Source organism: Magnolia sinica, chromosome 1 (assembly GCF_029962835.1).
Source record: "Magnolia sinica isolate HGM2019 chromosome 1, MsV1, whole genome shotgun sequence".
NCBI classification, from domain to species: Eukaryota; Viridiplantae; Streptophyta; class Magnoliopsida; order Magnoliales; family Magnoliaceae; genus Magnolia; species Magnolia sinica.
Genome location: NC_080573.1, coordinates 131,977,460 through 131,995,053, shown reverse-complemented (window position 1 = coordinate 131,995,053; position 17,594 = coordinate 131,977,460). Strand labels below are relative to the sequence as shown.

General features: G+C 40.3%; 2 protein-coding genes across 2 annotated transcripts in view; one reads left to right on the top strand and one right to left on the bottom strand.

Moving 5' to 3' along the window:
* The window catches only part of LOC131217853 (eukaryotic initiation factor 4A-15), a 22,630-nt gene extending 18,992 nt beyond the window's left edge, over positions 1-3,638 (bottom strand). The window contains exon 1 of the mRNA XM_058212689.1: positions 3,629-3,638. The gene's annotated coding sequence lies outside the window, so the exon portion shown is untranslated. The remainder of the gene's footprint in view (positions 1-3,628) is intronic.
* LOC131217837 (eukaryotic initiation factor 4A-8-like) lies at positions 1,691-17,594 on the top strand. Its single transcript, XM_058212687.1, has 5 exons — positions 1,691-1,859; positions 15,211-15,280; positions 15,416-15,522; positions 15,610-16,040; positions 16,743-17,594. Exons 2-5 carry the CDS (start codon positions 15,213-15,215, stop codon positions 17,376-17,378), a joined length of 1,242 nt encoding a protein of 413 aa, XP_058068670.1. The 5' UTR covers positions 1,691-1,859; positions 15,211-15,212; the 3' UTR covers positions 17,379-17,594.

Sequence of the window (17,594 nt, the reverse complement as noted above, 5' to 3'; positions counted from 1 at the left end):
TGGGGATACGAAACGTCCATCATGGTGGCCCCACGGAACTTAGTGACGTCACTTCGGTAGCGAGCGTCGCTGCTCAACCTGGGACGCGAATTTCCTGCAAAAGTTCTGCGCAGGGAACATAGGTGGGGCCAATTTTATGTTTATGAGAGATCCATCACGTTCATCCGTTTTTTGAGATCATTTTACAACATGAGGCAAAAAATGAACCGGATCCAATTATCAAGTGGGCCGTACTCAAGGAAAAGGTGGGTAGGGAAATTCGCACCGTTGAAATATCTCTGGGGTTGACAATGATGTTTGCATGCCATCCATACCGTTGATAACATCGTTATTACTTGGATAAACGGAAAAGACAAACATTATCCTAATTTGAAACTTTTTTGGCCCCACAAATATTTCAACTGTGGACGTTAAATCCTTGTTTTTGTCGCCACTCGAGTATCGAACCCCGCTCATTATTGGCCATATGTCGTAAAATGATCTCAAAAAACGTATGAACGTGGTAGATTTCTCAAAAACATGAAGGTGGCCCCACTTAGTACCCGGTGCAGGAACTTGGAAATCCGAGCTAATCCGCGTATGGAAACGGAATGGCTACTCCCCTCCCACCAGCACGGTGGCTGATGGTTGGTGTTATGTGGGCCCCACTATGATGTATATGCTTCATTCATTCCATTCATCCATTTTTAAAGATAATTTTAGCGCTCGACCCCAAAAATTAGAGGAATATAAGTCTCATGTGAATCACACCACATGAAAACAATAGTAATTGGATATCCACCATTAAAATCCTCCTAGTGTCCAGTGTACTGTTCATTTGACATCCAATATGTTGATTAGGTCATACAGTCCCAATGAAGGGAAAAAAACAAAGATCAGCTTGATCCAAAACTTTTATGACCCCCAAAAGGTTTTTAATGGACCACACTCATTCAGCACTTTTTTCCTTAACGTGGTCCAACTGAGATCGATATATACATCATTTTTGGTTTCATACCATAAAATGATCTGGAAAAATATATGAACATCATGGATGAAACACACACATCATGGTGGGCCCACTAAACAACGACCACTAGAGTAACCAATTTGTTTCCTATATCAGCGGATTTCCTGTTAAAGCCTTTAGCAGGAAGTTCCTGCGTAAGATGTTGGGTGGGGCTTACTTCAATTTACGTGAGAAATCTATTCTGTCCATCCGTTTTTAGAGTTCATTTTAGGACCTGTGACAAAAAATGACGTATATCCAAGAGTTAAGTGGGCCACACAACAGGAAAAGCGGGAATTCAGTAAACACAGTTGAAGCATTCTTATGGCCACAATAGTTTTGTATCAGGCTATACCTTTAGTTTTTTCACTTCATCCTACCGGGAATGACCTTTTAAACGGTTTGGATAGCATATAAACATCAAGGTGGAGCCTAGGCAGGTTTCAACGGTAGAAATTTCTTTCCCTAATTTTCTCTATCGTGTGACCCACATAGTTTTTTATTTACCTTATTTTTGCCGCACGACCTAAAATTAGATCCAAAAAAGGATGGACGGAACGGATTTCTTACATACATTGCAGTGGACCCCACCGAGCATCCTTGCGCAGGATTTCGCAGGAAATCCGCGTCTATCAATACATAAGGTGGGCCCCACTGTCACGGCCTCCCCGAATCGGGCCGATTCAAAAGCAATAAAAAAGGAAGAAGCTTGCAACCCTAGCAACCGGCGCACGGCAATTGTAGAGAGAGAGCGAGAGAGCTGATTGCAGAGACGGAGAGAAAGAGAGAGAGAGACGATTGTAGAGAGGGAGAGAAAGAGAGACAGACGATTGCAGAGAGGGAGAGAGAGAGAGATTGGAGCTAATTGCAGGTAGGCTGTTGGTGCACTTCTCCCCCTTTCCCTCTTTTCAAAAATCGGAACATTGTGCCTGTAAGTCACTTACAGGGAAGTGACTTCTCACCCCCAACCCCCTGCAGTTTCCTGGAAGATTTGACTGTAAGTGACTTATAGGTTGTTAGTGACTTACATGTGAATTTCCTCCCCCAAACACCACCTGTAAGTGACTTCCCTGTAAGTTACTTACATTTTACCCAACTTACGGGCATCTAGATGTTGTTTTCGATGCGTTTGGATGGAGATTCCTATGATTTTGACTGATAGATCTGTCGGCAAGATGATCTAGGGTTCTGTGTTTGGTTTTGGAATGTATGTTTTAGTGTTTAGATTGATTTAAAGTGTTTTATGTTTGATGATGGGTTATGTATGTTGTATGTAGCTTTTTCTATGGTAGATTTTGATGTTTTGTGTTTTGATGAAATTGGATGGTAGCTGATCAATTTAAACGATAGCTCTCTTTGATATCGAATTAGGGAGTTGTGAAGTAATTTCTGTTGAACTGTATATATGATTCTTTTCGGTAGCTATTTGAATGCAGTTATGTTAATTTCTCATGTCAGCTGATATGGATTTGCGACAGTAATGAAACTTTTGCATGAGTATGTAATGCAGGGATGAACGTGATGAGGTCAATCACTGTTTTCCTCAAGGATAACTACTCCGAATCCATGGAGCTTCTCTAGACTCCTCATAGAGACTCCGAATTCACGTAATGAAACTTTTGTTACTATTTATTGATTGATTGATAGGTGAAATAAATGAGTCTACAACCCTTTAAATAGGGATACCAAGGCTAGGAAGAAGTTTAAAAATTAAATTATAACTAAAACTCCCTAAAATTCGTAACTTACTATAAATAGTAAATTTACTTTTTATAGTAAGTGTCCTATGTGGCTTAACCACGTTATTCTCGTAAATTTTCTAAACACTTTTCTTGTTGGACACAACTCCTAAAGCCCAACGGATGAAGAGTTATAATCAAACTAAAACTTACTAAAAATAGTAAAAATGGAAATAAACATGGAATTCGACCGTCGATATGATGCAATCTCACAAATTCGGCATGGCCAGCCGGGTTGGTTGGCTAAAGTACCTCGTCCTACTCCAAAATCATATATGGTACGTCGAGTAACTCATTTCGGTTTGCGAGATATGCTTGTTTTTAGGTTTTGACGGCCTTGATGACTTCTGCTTCTGATCGGGTCTTCTCTGATCCATCTTGGACATGAAAGTGTCTACGACCTGCTCTACATCAGTCCCCTCTACTTCAAAAGAACTCGTCCTCGAGTCTCGTGCTGCTTTGGTTCTTGATACTCGGGCTGGTGCGTTGTAACGATTCCCAGATCAAAAGTTATGATCAATTTACGGTCCAACTTCTTTTGGTCCAACCATGCTAGGAATATATTCCTGACACGTTCTACATTATACCCCTCCACTTGGAAAAAACTCGTCCTCGAGTTACTCAAGGAATTTGGCTCATGATTCTGAGATAACTTTCGACGCCGATGTTTATTAGCCATTTTATTATATTTGACATTAGGCTCTTGAGCTGACACAACACATGTACTCATGCTTTCCTTGACTTGACTAGTATTGATTAGTTCCTTTACTTTTGCCCTCAAGATCTCATATTCTTTCTGATAATGTGGGCAATTAGGCAGACTTGCCCTTAAGTCGGGATCAATGTGGTTTTTTTTTTTTTTCCTCGTATTGGAGATAATTTATTTGGGAGTTCGTCGAGAACAATTGCCTTGAACTCGTGCAACACTGGTTTCAAATCCCCTGGGATGTTCAGAGGCTCCATATATTCTTTCTTTTCAACTAATGCATATATATCTCTTATTTCCTCAGATTGTTTAACAAAAGCCTATTTAGTTGTGAGAGAATGTTCCTCAACTCTGAAGTCTTGGGTTGGTCCTTCGTTCCCATAGCGACGGGGCCAATCTTTCTACCGTCTTTAGTAAATATAAATGCGTCATCCTGACCTCTATGCGTAGCAATACCATTAATATTATTTTGCCATGGTCGACCAAGTAACATATGACAAACTTCCATGTCGACTACGTTACAAAGTACTCGTTCCTTATAATTTTTACCAATTGAAAATAAGACGGTGCATTGTTCGGTTACCTCTGTTTTGTTAACCTCCTTGGTCCATCCAATCGTGTACGGAGATGGATGTTTTTCTGTTTTCAGTTGTAACTTTTTCACCATTATTTTCGACATGCGATTCTCACTGCTCCTGACATCGATGATCACATTACAGACCTTTTGGCTTATAGTGCATCTCGTTTGAAAGATGTTGTCTTGCTGTAATTCTATTTCTACCTTTGGCATGTATAACGGCTTCCTCACGATCAAAGTGGTGGCCTGCGATTTACCATCATCTGATGGTGCTTTGCAGAAATCGGGTTTGTGTCGTACAGGGACACGGCCGGTTGAGCATCGCTTTGAACTCGTGGCGGAATTAGCGCATCCGCAATATGGTTGAGGGTTGTTTGCAGCCCTTGCATGGTCAACTGACTCTCCCGGTGGAAAGCTTCTATTCTTTCCGAAAGATAACGAATCCTTGGATCACTGTCTACAGGATTTTTGTTCATACCTTTGTTGTTTGCCATCGGCCTGAGGGGAGTCCTCACTCTGATACCAATTGACGCAGGGATGAACGTGATGAGGTCGATCACCGTCTTCCTCAAGGATAACTACTCCGAATCTACGGAGCTTTTCTAGACTCCTCACAGAGACTTCTTGAATCCACGAGGAAAAGAAATGGAAATAATTTTAAGATATATGAAAGAAACGTATTGATTGATTGATATGTGAAATAAACGAGTCTACAACCCTTTAAATAGGGATACCAAGACTAGGAAGAAGTTTAAGAATTAAACTATAACTAAAACTCCCTAAAATTCGTAACTTACTATAAATAGTAAATCTACTTTTTATAGTAAGTGTCCTATGTGGCTTAACCACGTTATTCTCCTAAATTTTCTAAACACTTTTCATGTTGGACGCAACTCTTAAAGCCCAACGGATGAAGGGTTATAATCAAACTAAAACTTACTAAAAATAGTAAAAACGGAAATACACATGGAATTTGACCGTTGATATGATGCAATCTCGAAATTCGGTGTGGGCAGCCGGGTTGGTTGGCCAAAGTAGCTCGTCCTACCCCAAAATCATATATGGTGCGTCGAGTAACTCATTCCGGTTTGCGAGATATGACTGTTTTAAGGTTCTGATGGTCTTGATGATTTCTGCTTCTGATCGGGTCTTCTCTGATCCATCTTGGACATGAAAGTGTCCGCGACCCGCTCTACATCAGTATGGATGTTGTTAGATTTGAAATTATGTTTTGTTGTCGCGACTCTTGTGAGAAACTGAGATGGTTGAATGCACATTTCTTCTTCTTCTTTTTTCCTCACTCTCAACTTGCTAAAATCTTGATGGTAGGGGGTCGTTTGGATGCCTGTAAATTAGGCAAATTGTGAATGATTTCGGAAATCATTTACTCTCTTTGTTTGGATGACCTTTTTGGCCTGTAAATCATTTACAAGCTGTAAATGATTTACAACATTTACCCCCATTTGATTTACAGGCAAAAAGGTGGGATTTCATTTACATGCTCCACATATATAGTTTAACGGCTATATTTTCTAAGATTGGCTATCCAAACACAGACAATCATTTACCAAATCATTTACAACTTACATCCAAATAGGACAGACTGTAAATGGTTTACATCTGTAAATCATTTCCCACTTAAACCATCTACATGCATCCAAACAACCCCTAAAAAAATGTGAAAATTAAAAATAAAAGTGGTTCCCTTGCACGTTGTTAGCCTTGTCAGCCACTTTGTTGCCTTGAGACACGAGCCTACTTTCAGCTAGGTGATAATCTTGTGGAGTTGGCATTCTATTACATGAGGTGGTTGTGTTATGTGATTGAATAAGAGATTATGTCATCACTTATGCAATGAAAAAATTTGTGCGATGGCATATGTGATCACATATGCACACAAGCCCCTTGGGTCGCATATAATTGCTTATGCTATTTGACAACGATGCTCTTATTTCTGGACCCTTATTTGCTGAAATAAGATCATTGCAATTTTGCACATTTTTCATCATTTATTTTCCAATAAATGTCCATCAATCTGATACTTATAAATGAAATAACAGTAATTTTTGGGTCCTGATACATCCAAATCTATAGCATTCATTTGGATGGTTTAATTTGAATTAATAAGTGCCTGTTTGTCATTCATCACATGCATCCAAAGTATCAAAGTCTTTCTTTCTTTCCTTTTTTGTGAAGCCAGTTATTGTGAAGCCCAGATGCCCAATTCATGCTTGCGTGACCATGTCTAGTGATGTGGGGGGTGTGACTATTCACTGATATGGATGGAGGACTTAATGTAGATGAGATCCACACTGTCCATCATATGCACCACGGTGTGTGGACTGCGGCCCAAAAATCGGGTCGATTCAAAACTCAGGTGGGTTACACCATGGGGAACAGTTGAGATGGGAATTTCCACAACTAAAATCATCCAAATCGTGGGGTCCTCTGTGGTGTGTATATTGTATCCAATAATCCAATTCACACATCTGACGTGCCACACTGGGATGAATGGATTCCAAGAAAAAACCATACATCCAAGACTCGTGTGGCCACATTGATGTGAATGTAGAGTTGTTACCCATGATTTTGCACCGTTCCCTGTGGTTTGGATTGAACTATGTTGTAGGATCCATGGTGAAAATGTGGCCATGCACCTAATGGACGGGGTGGATTTGATGCACATTCTTTTCTGTGCGGTGCTCAGTTGTAGGCACACCTTTACTCTGAGAGAGAGAGAGAGAGAGAGAGAGAGAGAGAGAGAGAGAGAGAGATGAATGAGTCGGACAGGCAAACTCGGCCATATTGACCGAGTCCTACCTGACTTGGTCAAGTCACTGCCCTTTCCCCAACCTGTGGAATTGAACTGGAATAGGTCCTTGAAATTCTGAGTCAGTGACTCGGATGAGTCTTAAAACCATGCTAGGAATAAATAGAGTTTCTGCAGTGCATTATAAAGTCTGAAATTTCAATGCATGTTTTTGGTGTATGTCCACATTATGTGTGGTCAATTCATATAGGGATTCTTGTATAGGAAGTGTAACACGATGACTCAAGTGCCAATCTAATAAAAATGGCTCCTTTGGCATTAGAAGACATTGGGTTTAGCATCTGGATATAAATTTCCAGCATTCTCATAAAAAAGGGCTAATCCTATCTCATGCATGTTTAATGCTGAAACCTTCAAACAAGCTTTATTATGCTGGATTCATTAAATGAGCATCAGTAGATATAAGTGCTTGTTAGATATTGTATTGCCGACATCTCAATTCTGCATGCATCTTCATGGCATAGTGATAAATATTGTTCCCATCAATTTCTTGGGAATTGGGATCATAATCTGATGTTTTTTCTCACGATGTTATTAGAAAAACCACATTGAAAATAAAAAAATTACAAAATATTATTATAAATTACTAAATATTTTTAAACTTTAAATCATTATTTTAATTTTTAAAATATTTTTTGTGCTAATAATTGTGGTAAGATCACGGAAATTTATAATTGCTGATATTATGAAAATCTGCAATATTATCATGGTAATATCATAATTTTCCGTGAAAATATCATGCGTGTACAAGTCAGCTAAGTGGAGAACCCTTTGGCTGACTTTTCACAACCTTACGTTTATTCAGTTAATTGTGGACCACTTGACTAGTGGACCATCCTGATTCTTGGGGTAGGGTATCAACTTAGTAGTTAGTACCCTCTTGATGGTTTGCCTGGATATTGCACATATCCACTGTGCTGGAATATGTGCATTAGCTGAATTGTACACACGTGTGGGTGATATTTGTCACAATGCTTCATGGATCTCAAGGTTCTGAAACGAACCATTTTGTGTAATATCATGTGGCCCTTATTGATTGACTTTCGAAAATTTGAATTTCCAATTAATTTGGTGCCAACATGGGAAATTAAGGTTCTGAAGTTCTTAGGTAGCCTTATTATGCATGATCAGTTACACTTACACCACAGAAATTCGAGGTTCAGAAGTGCTTAAGTGCTTTTCTGGGTGATTTGGGACTTCGTCAACCTTCAGCGAAACTTGAGAGATGCTGAGATGTGGCAGATTCCATTGCTCTTTTAGAGATCCTTTATGAAGTCAAAATTGATCCCTCAAGTGAGGATCTGAGGTTGAGGAAGGGATCTTCAGAGGGATTGTTATCCTCTAAATCAGTTGTCTTGTATGACTGGTAGAGACATGCATCTCTGTGCCTGTGTGGAAAGTGCCTGCTCCCAGAGTACAAGCGTTCGTGTGGATTGCATCGGCAGATAAATCCTCACAACTGACAATCTAAAGAAACTAGGAATTGCAATCCTGAATATGTATACAATATGTAGAAGTACGTAGGAATCAAGTGATCACCAATTCCTGCACTGTACGGTTGCGCTAGCAGTTTGGGACTCTGCTTAAAATCTATTTCTGGTGCAATTGGTGCTTAGTAGATCTGTTTTTGCGGTTATGGTGAGATGGCCTGATGGTCTGGGGGTAAAATCATTTGGAAGCTGCTGCATTTTGCAATTCTATGGGGCCTTTGGAAGGAAAGAAATGCTAGAATTTTCAAAGTAGCATTGTTGGAGACCTTCTAGTGGGGGGACACTGTGTCTTTGATGCTGGAATGGGGGTTAGTCTTTCTGGAATTTCCTGGTCTATTGTTAGTTGGGTTGAAAGTGATTGGGGGATGCAATTTTAAAGGGATGAATCCTTTCCTTGGCCTGGCCTTTATGACCATGATTTTTTTTCTTTTTTTTTTTGTGGCTATTTTTGTTGTTTTTGCTTTTTGTGCTCTGTCGAGGGGCCGTGATTCTTGTAATCTAAGTGCAGTGACAAGATGGTTACTATGGCCTTGGGTCTCTTGGACCCTGTACCTCTTTTTATGGTTTAATTATTTCGTCATCTTTGAAAAAGTCAACGGATGAGGGATGATAAACATTGAGCCAGAAAACAGTGTGTTCATCAAACTAAACTATTCAAAAACACAATGCTCTCACTAATCTTATACTTCCATAATATTGATATTGATGTTGGGTTAACATGAGACGATTATTATAGATGCTGCAGCCACATCAAAGTTGGAAAGAGTGAGCTTATTGCATTCTTGATTTTATTTCAAGCCTTAGTCCTGGATATTGTAGACAGTCTTCTTAGAGGTTCACTAATCATGTTCATGCACAACACACCCCCTTACATGCTGCCATGTGCCAACTGGTGTGAGATCCAAGCAATCCATCAAGTGGGCTGGTGTTAGGACCCTGGCCAAGAATCAGGCTGGTCCACTCTCTAGTGGGGCTCTCCTAATGGACAGCTTGGATTTCAGCACATCTGCCATGTTGGCATGTGTGGTCAGCATGAATGTGGATGGGCTACACCACCACATGTGGAATTAGAATACCTCACCTCTATAAGTGGGATTTTTATTATTTCCGTCTCTGTTAAGGTCTTCCCATTGCTTTGTGCTTTTGGACATGGTGGTCATGCGGTTTCACTTGTTTTGTAGATAAGTGTCATATACATTTACATAGCTAACAATGGACGTTCAATGTCTTTTAAAAAAAAAAAAAATCCTTTTATGGTGTGGCTTTATGCATACATACCCACACACCTACCTACCTACATGCACGTGCAACTGGGCCCTCCTACAATCAACAAACACTGTTGGATAGGGGGAATCCTCTATATGTTTGACAACCCAAAACTACCATGACTGAGTGATCAAAGCCATTCAAGTAAGTGCTGCCTATAAAAATGATAGTCAGGCCCTTATTTGGACTAGGGAAGTGGCATGAGCACGTACCAAGAGGATGGGAGAGATAAAGTAGGAGAAAAGGGGTGGAAATAGTAGTAAAGGTGTAGGTTACATGTAAAGAGAAAGAGAGAAGGGGGCGCTCATGGTTTCAACAGACAATGACTCATCTCCACCTTTTCTTGTTGTGTGGTTGCCTCATTTTTGGGTTGATGTTAGGACATTAACCGGCCAACAGACCTAAGGTATGGATTTTCATAGTGAACCCCACAAAGCATGGTCTCCCTACTTCTATGCTTTATGCAGGCCACAGAGAGAAGTTTGAGCTGGCTACTCGCATGAAAGAATTGAAAACATACTAAACTCTTAAGCTATTGCATGCTTTTTGTGAGTGAAATCTGAGCGTGATAGACAACAACCACAATTTTTAGTTCCCAAAATACCAGACTCCATTTAAAATATTTTCTAATGAAAGTTTTCCACCCTATTAAACTGATTGCAGGGCCAAAATGTCGAAAAGCTGCTTGTGTTATATATAGTATGGTTGCATGCGATCATCTGATTGGGCTAATATGGGGTCTGTGCAATCCATGGTTGACCCCTTCTATCCAATGGCCTGCCACGATCATACTTCTGCCCACATGCAAAGTTCTCACCATAAGAAGGATGTGTTTTCTTAATCATTGTCTTTTCCTTACGCTTCTATTGTCCCACTGCTCAATTTGACTTTTAGCTTCCTTTTGTTCTTTCAACTATTAGGTGTTGGTTCCATGAATATTGTTTCACCAAGGCTATTGAAATAGGCCTACTGAGGCAGGCTGAACTGGGCCCATGATCTATGGCTCAAGCTTAGGTCCATTAAGCCCAAACCCATGCCCTACAACTGACCCATCAAAAAAGAGGGCTAAGCCTCCTATTTAAGTGGCTAGCTAGCAAAATCATTTAGCGAGCTATGCACTAATCAGTCAATCAAATATTCTTAAATGCATTCTTATCCCTTAAGCATCTCTTTATTACTTTTCCATTTTTGTAAAGGACATTGGTTGTCAATGACATTCTGAACCTATATTCTTTGTACTTTGTTCTTTCAACTATTAGGTGTCGGTTTCATGAATATTGTTTCACCAAGGCTATGAAATAGACTTACTGATGCAGGCTGAACTGGGCCCAAGATCTATGGTCTAGGCGTAGGTCTATTAAGCCCAAGCCCAGGCCCTACAACTATCCCATCAATAAAGAGGCCCAAGCCTCCTATTTAAGTAGCTAGCTAGCAAAATCATTTAGCGAGCTATGCACTAATCAATCAATCAAATATTCTTAAATGCATTATTATCTCTTAAGCATCTTTTTATTACCTCTCCATTTTTTGTAAAAGACATTGGTTGTCAAGGACGTTATGAACCTATCTTTTTTGTACATCTAAGGAGTTTATTTAAGGGCTAAGGGCACTGTTGAATTGAATAAAATTTCTGGATCGTTTCTTCTTACCTTGTTTGTGGTTCTCGTACTTAGATGGAACGTGCCTACGTTTGGGTGGATCTTCCCGACCAGCTGGCTGTGCCGCTTTGGTGTCAAAGTGGGTTCCAACAGCTGAATTGAAGTCCTAGATCAACAACAATGTCGATATTCTGTTTCTATGTTCTTTAATTATAAAATTTTGCATCATTTCCCCTGTTCTCTTCATTGCATCTATCCATCCTACCCCCATTCACTTTTATTCTTTTCTTTTACAAAGCCCAAACCTTCAATTGACAAAGGGGGAGTCCACCGATAGTTTGGCAGCCATTTACCTACCCATCAAAAGCTCCAAAAATCAGCCTTGTTCCCAATTATAACCTGTTAAAAGCACACATTTTAGCTCTATACCAGCCCATTAAAGGTAAAACAATTCAGCCATATTCCAGTCCAAATCTAGCTCCCTACTACAGCCCATTGAAAGCCCCAAAAATCCAACCAATTAAAAGCCCCAAAAAATCAGCCCCCTCTAGTCGGGAAACTTTTTGTGAGGTAAGGTATGGATCCATATCTTAACCGGACTCCACCGCAGGGCTACCGACCACCTTCCTACCCTTTTTAGCCACACCCACAGATGTAGATTCCACTTGTAAGGTAACCACGACCTTTATAGCATCCTATGCCGCAAAATTCATACCAACGGCACCGTTAAAAAAAAAAAAACATACTAAAGGCAACCAGCATTGTAGGGGCATGACACCAAATTACGAGGTCATAATCCTAATCCTCCCCGATGCTAACCGTTACTATTGTAGATAGGTATGACAAGTTTTAACTGAGCATTCAAAAGCTAGGAACCTCTATTACCGTGGTAATGAGGACCTCTATTGCTCGGACGACCACGAGTATTATGATGAGCTTATCAAGATGTAACAACCCTATATAGAGCTTGCAACGCAGCGAGAGGTGTAATTGATAAACTCAAATTGCCAACTGGAATGCATCCAAAACTATTTAAGGTTGGGTAGATTGATGGCATTGCTATCCCTGTGACTCGAAAGTGTTTGGTGTCCTTTAAAATCGACATCTATGGGGACAACATTTGGTGTGACATAATTTCAATGAATGCCACTAGCATTTATCTCTGCCAACCTTTGGCTCTTTGATCGAAAGTTACATGACAATGGTGATGTAGACATCAGTGGTGCACTCTTTAGAGTGTACCAGAGGAGGAGGCGTCGCCAACAGAGTACTGGAGCGGAGGAATTGACATGGATGGACATCGGTTCCATCGAACCCATTTTCTGACGTGTTACGAGTACAAGAGCGGCATGACTGTACCCTTGACCACAGGCCCATGGGGCGAATTTTACACCCTGTTGCCCGGGTGTTTTAGTTTTATGTGTATTTTTTGGTTCTTTTTCTTGTTTTTAAGGGCTTTAGTGCACCTTTTAGTTTTAGGCGCCTTTTTGTTATTTTCCTTGTTTTCAGTGGCTTTAGTGCACCTTTTAGTTTTAGGTGTCTTTTTTGTTATTTTCCTTGTTTTTAGGTGCTTTAGTGCACTTTTTGTTTTTTCCGTGGCTTATATATACACTGTAAGAAACTCTATTTTAATTATTGAATGAATGAGAATTCGCATGCTTTCTTCCTCTCTTACCAAAGAGATTAGGGTTTCAGGATTGACCCTTGGGTGTTGAGAATTTCACCCCGATTTCAGTTTTTTTTTTTTTTCTTTTTCTTTCTAGATTTTCGATGTGCAGGAAAAGGTAAGAATCTGCTGTCGTCTTTTTTTTATGTCCTAGAATCCCGTACTTTCTTTTATCTTGAACCCATCTCTTCTTCATCTCTTTCGTTCATCTCTAGATATTCCTTTTTGGTTTGAACGGAAAATATGGATGGTTAGTCAGGAGAATCGGATCCAAACTTGACTGTTGACTGGTTTATGATAGATCAGGGATATACTCATATTGAGAGGTCTTCTTTTCTTACCGTTTACATAATTTTATACTAAGGGGCATGATCCTGATGGAATGATTTCATTTTCATATCAAAACCACGTTCGCCCATTGCAACATCTATCATCTCCATCTATGCCCCCGTCGTTGACATCAACTGCTCTCCCTAACTTCTATATTCTCACCATGCGGAAGTTCGAGGAAGAGAGTAAGGAGTAATGTTCACTCCAGTCAAAAAACAGGTGCAAGAGCCTTTTACTAATCAAGATGAGCCTATTTAGTCACAAAACGACTTCTGATGAGTTAAATTTATGCTTCATGACCTTCAGGATTTAGTACCCGATGGCCCTGATACCTTAAAAACAAAAGATTTAGTCCTTGATAATTCACCTGAGGAGTTGCTCCCTCCGTGGGATATTCAGTTTGTCTTCATCTACAATGTGCAGCAAGTGTATGATGATGTTCGATGTAATATCACTGCATGTAAGCAACATGAAGTTGCAAGTCGTCGTTTTGCCGAATCTGTGAAAGACGACATGGTTATGGTATGTATTTGTCTTGATTAGCCCTCGATCCTCGAAGAATCTCCATCCTCGCAATGCGGGACTGTTCAAGATCATAAAGAAGATTAGTGCCAATGCTTATGTTTTCGATCTCCAATGAGATTTACTTAGTATTCATACTTTCAATGTGGAAGATCTTTCCATCTATCGTGGGCACCATACTGACAATGGTATCAAAGAACAAGTTGTCACATCCGCGCACAAAGGTGGTTACCATACCGACCAATGCTTATGCGGAACTGTTTTGCCACCTATAGATATGACAATTAAAGTTCTTGATGAGTAGATCATATCGGCTCACAAAGGTGATTACCAAAAGTTTCTTGTTTGTTGGTAACAAGGTATTCCGTAATCGTAGTGGTGGTCGTAACGGCCACCACGTTACCTCTATGACACGGGGTGTAATGGCCGTTATGGGGGCTGTAATGGCTGTTATGGTCTCTCTCTCTCTCTCTCTCTCTCTCTCTCTCTCTCTCTCTATATATATATATATATATATATATATATATATATATATATATATATATATAGAAAAAAATCTGAAAAACCTGTATTGGCTCGTAACAGTCCATTATGGTGTCATTATGTCCTGTACGGGGGACATTACGGGCTGTTTAGGAGGCTGTGTAAAGGCCATTACGGGTCATTTTTCCATAACATCTGTTATGACCTTTATGACCCTGCAACGTGTAACAGTTGCCATCGTTACCTTTACGTAACAGTCTTTACAACCCCGTAACGGCTTTTTTAGCATACCGTAGTTGGCAAGGACGACCTCTCTTTGTTGCTATATGGATCACAACTACCGACTTTGCTTGAATCCTGACCTCTACGAGCAATATCAGGCCATTAAGTCGCTGAGTCAAGTTCTTTCACACTAGGGAGGACTGATCCAGGCTGAATTGGGCCCAAGATCAATGGCTAGGGCTAGGCCCATTAAGCTCAAGCCCAGGCCCCACAGCTATCCCATCATTAAAGAGGCCTAATTCCCTCCTATTTAGGTAGCTAGCTAGCAAAATCAATCAACTAACTAGGTAATAATCAATCAATCAAATCTCAAATGCATTCTTATCCCTTAGGCATCTCTTTATCACCTTTTCATTTTTGCAACTAGTCATTGCTTGTCAATGATATTATGAACCTACTTTCTTTGTACATCATAGGAGCCTTATTTACGATCCTTACATTTGTAGTCTTGAGGCTTCTTTGAATTGAATAAAAATTTTGAATTGTTTCTTCTGCTTTGGTTGTGATTCTCGTGCCGAGATTGAAGGTGCCGACTTTTGGGTGGATCTTTCCCATCAGCTGGCTGCACCACTTACTTATATTTAAGAAAATAGTCCCACATGCATCTCTGGTTCCAACATCTTAACTTTTTAGTAATGATTTTAGCTAAAGGAAGTCAATGTTGTCTTTATAAGGACCAGATTGTCTGACCTTAAATATGTTTTGGGGTTGCCTTTTAAATGTTCTTTTACAGTCATGGCAGGCTTGGCACCAGAAGGCTCGCAATTTGATGCTAAGCAATATGATGCCAAAATGAATGAGTTGTAAGTTTTTTTATTGCCTTCTAACACTTTTTTTTCTGTATGCTTATTTTGTTATAAATTGCAATGATGTAAAATATAGTACTTGTGACAACAATGCTAATGGTCCTGTTTGGCTTGTCGTATGGATGGGTGTAGGTTGACAGCTGATGGACAAGATTTTTTTGCCTCATATGATGAGGTTTATGAAAGTTTTGATTCTATGGGCCTGCAGGAGAATCTTCTGCGAGGCATCTATGCTTATGGTGGATACGTGCTTATATCTTTTTTTTTTTTTGGTTGAATGTTAAGAAGAAAGAAGAAACACTTAAATGTTTAATCTCTCTTTGTAGGTTTTGAAAAGCCATCTGCAATCCAACAGAGAGGAATTGTGCCGTTCTGCAAGGGTCTCGATGTCATCCAGCAGGCACAGTCTGGTACTGGCAAAACAGCAACTTTCTGTTCTGGGATTTTGCAGCAGCTTGACTATGGCCTAGTTGAGTGTCAGTCTTTGGTTCTTGCTCCTACTCGAGAACTTGCCCAACAAATTGAAAAGGTTATGCGTGCACTTGGCGATTATTTGGGAGTGAAGGTGCATGCCTGTGTTGGTGGAACCAGTGTGCGTGAGGATCAGCGCATTCTTTCAAGTGGGGTTCATGTTGTTGTTGGCACACCTGGTCGCGTTTTTGACATGCTGCGAAGACAGTCCCTTCGCCCTGACTGCATTAAGATGTTTGTACTGGATGAAGCAGATGAAATGCTTTCACGAGGTTTCAAGGATCAGGTTCTCTTCTATTCTAACCTTCAATTCTATGCTGTTATGTTTAATTGTCCTGATTCCAAAATATGCTATCCCGTGCTTGTCATGTAATCTGTAGTTTATCTTTTGTAGACTGGATTACATGTATTATAAGGGTGCTTGTGGGATGCCAGCCGGTCCCAAGCCTGGATTACATGTTTAATTATCCTGCTTCCAAAATATGCTTATTAGTTAGAAGTTTTATGTATGATATAAACTAGTGGTGAGATGCCAGCCGGTCCCAAGCCTGAGTAAAATGGCTGTTTGTTAAACTTTGGCCAATCAATCATGATTCTTAAGAGCTAGGACAAGACTACAACGATGAGGATGTTCTGTTGGCTGACCTCGACTAGCTAGGACAATGCTCCTCCCTTGGTTTAAGCACAAGCATAATATGCATTCATATTAGGGACATCGTTTCAGTGAGTTTCCTTCTAAAAGTATATGGTGGGGGCCTGCATACTTGTCAGCTCTGATATCTTCAGATTTTTATTGTTTATGATTGCGGGGGCATATCCATGTGTGTGCATGATTATCTGTCCTTCACTACTAGACCCTATTTTGTGTTTGGCTCTTCCTTAACTTGATGAAATACTTCTTATGCTCTTCTAGATGACGTTTGCATAGAGTTTAGTGTTCTTTTGATTTGATTTGATTTGATTTTTTTTTTTTGGGGGTGTGTGTCAGATTTATGACATTTTCCAGCTCCTCCCTTCGAAAGTCCAGGTGGGGGTCTTTTCGGCTACCATGCCACCCGAGGCTCTTGAGATCACTCGGAAATTCATGAACAAACCTGTGAGGATCTTGGTGAAAAGAGATGAGCTGACCCTGGAGGGAATTAAACAGTTCTATGTGAATGTCGAAAAGGAGGAATGGAAGCTGGAGACCCTATGCGACCTCTACGAGACCCTGGCCATCACTCAGAGCGTTATCTTCGTTAACACCCGACGTAAGGTTGACTGGTTGACTGATAAGATGCGCAGCCGGGATCACACAGTCTCTGCCACCCATGGTGATATGGACCAGAACACAAGAGACATAATCATGCGCGAATTCCGGTCCGGATCCTCCCGTGTGCTTATTACCACTGATCTATTGGCTCGTGGTATTGATGTCCAGCAGGTCTCGCTTGTCATTAACTATGATCTGCCAACACAGCCAGAGAACTATCTCCATCGTATTGGGCGTAGTGGTCGTTTTGGAAGGAAAGGTGTCGCGATCAACTTCGTAACACTTGACGATGAGCGGATGCTGTTTGATATCCAAAAGTTCTACAATGTGGTGATTGAGGAGCTCCCCTCAAATGTCGCTGACCTCCTCTGATGACATTTTCCCGTGGTTTATCGAGGTAAGGTTCGTTTTTATTATTATTATTTGAAATATTGTTATGGATTAGTATATTATTCTGGTGAATCTTGAAACATATTAATGGAGTGATGTTGGGTCCAAGCACATTTGCCATGTTGGGTTCCATGAGGCACCCATGCTGTGTGGAGAACTCGTCTTTGCAGGTTTCTTAGCAACAAAAGCATTTTTGTA

Bases quoted from the DNA above. Each gene is read 5' to 3' on its own strand.
- LOC131217837 (XM_058212687.1), top strand. From the start codon at position 15,213: ATGGCAGGCTTGGCACCAGAAGGCTCGCAATTTGATGCTAAGCAATAT. The intron at 15,523-15,609 runs GTGGATACGTGC...CTCTCTTTGTAG, and splicing joins GCGAGGCATCTATGCTTATG to GTTTTGAAAAGCCATCTGCA. The intron at 16,041-16,742 runs GTTCTCTTCTAT...GGTGTGTGTCAG, and splicing joins CACGAGGTTTCAAGGATCAG to ATTTATGACATTTTCCAGCT.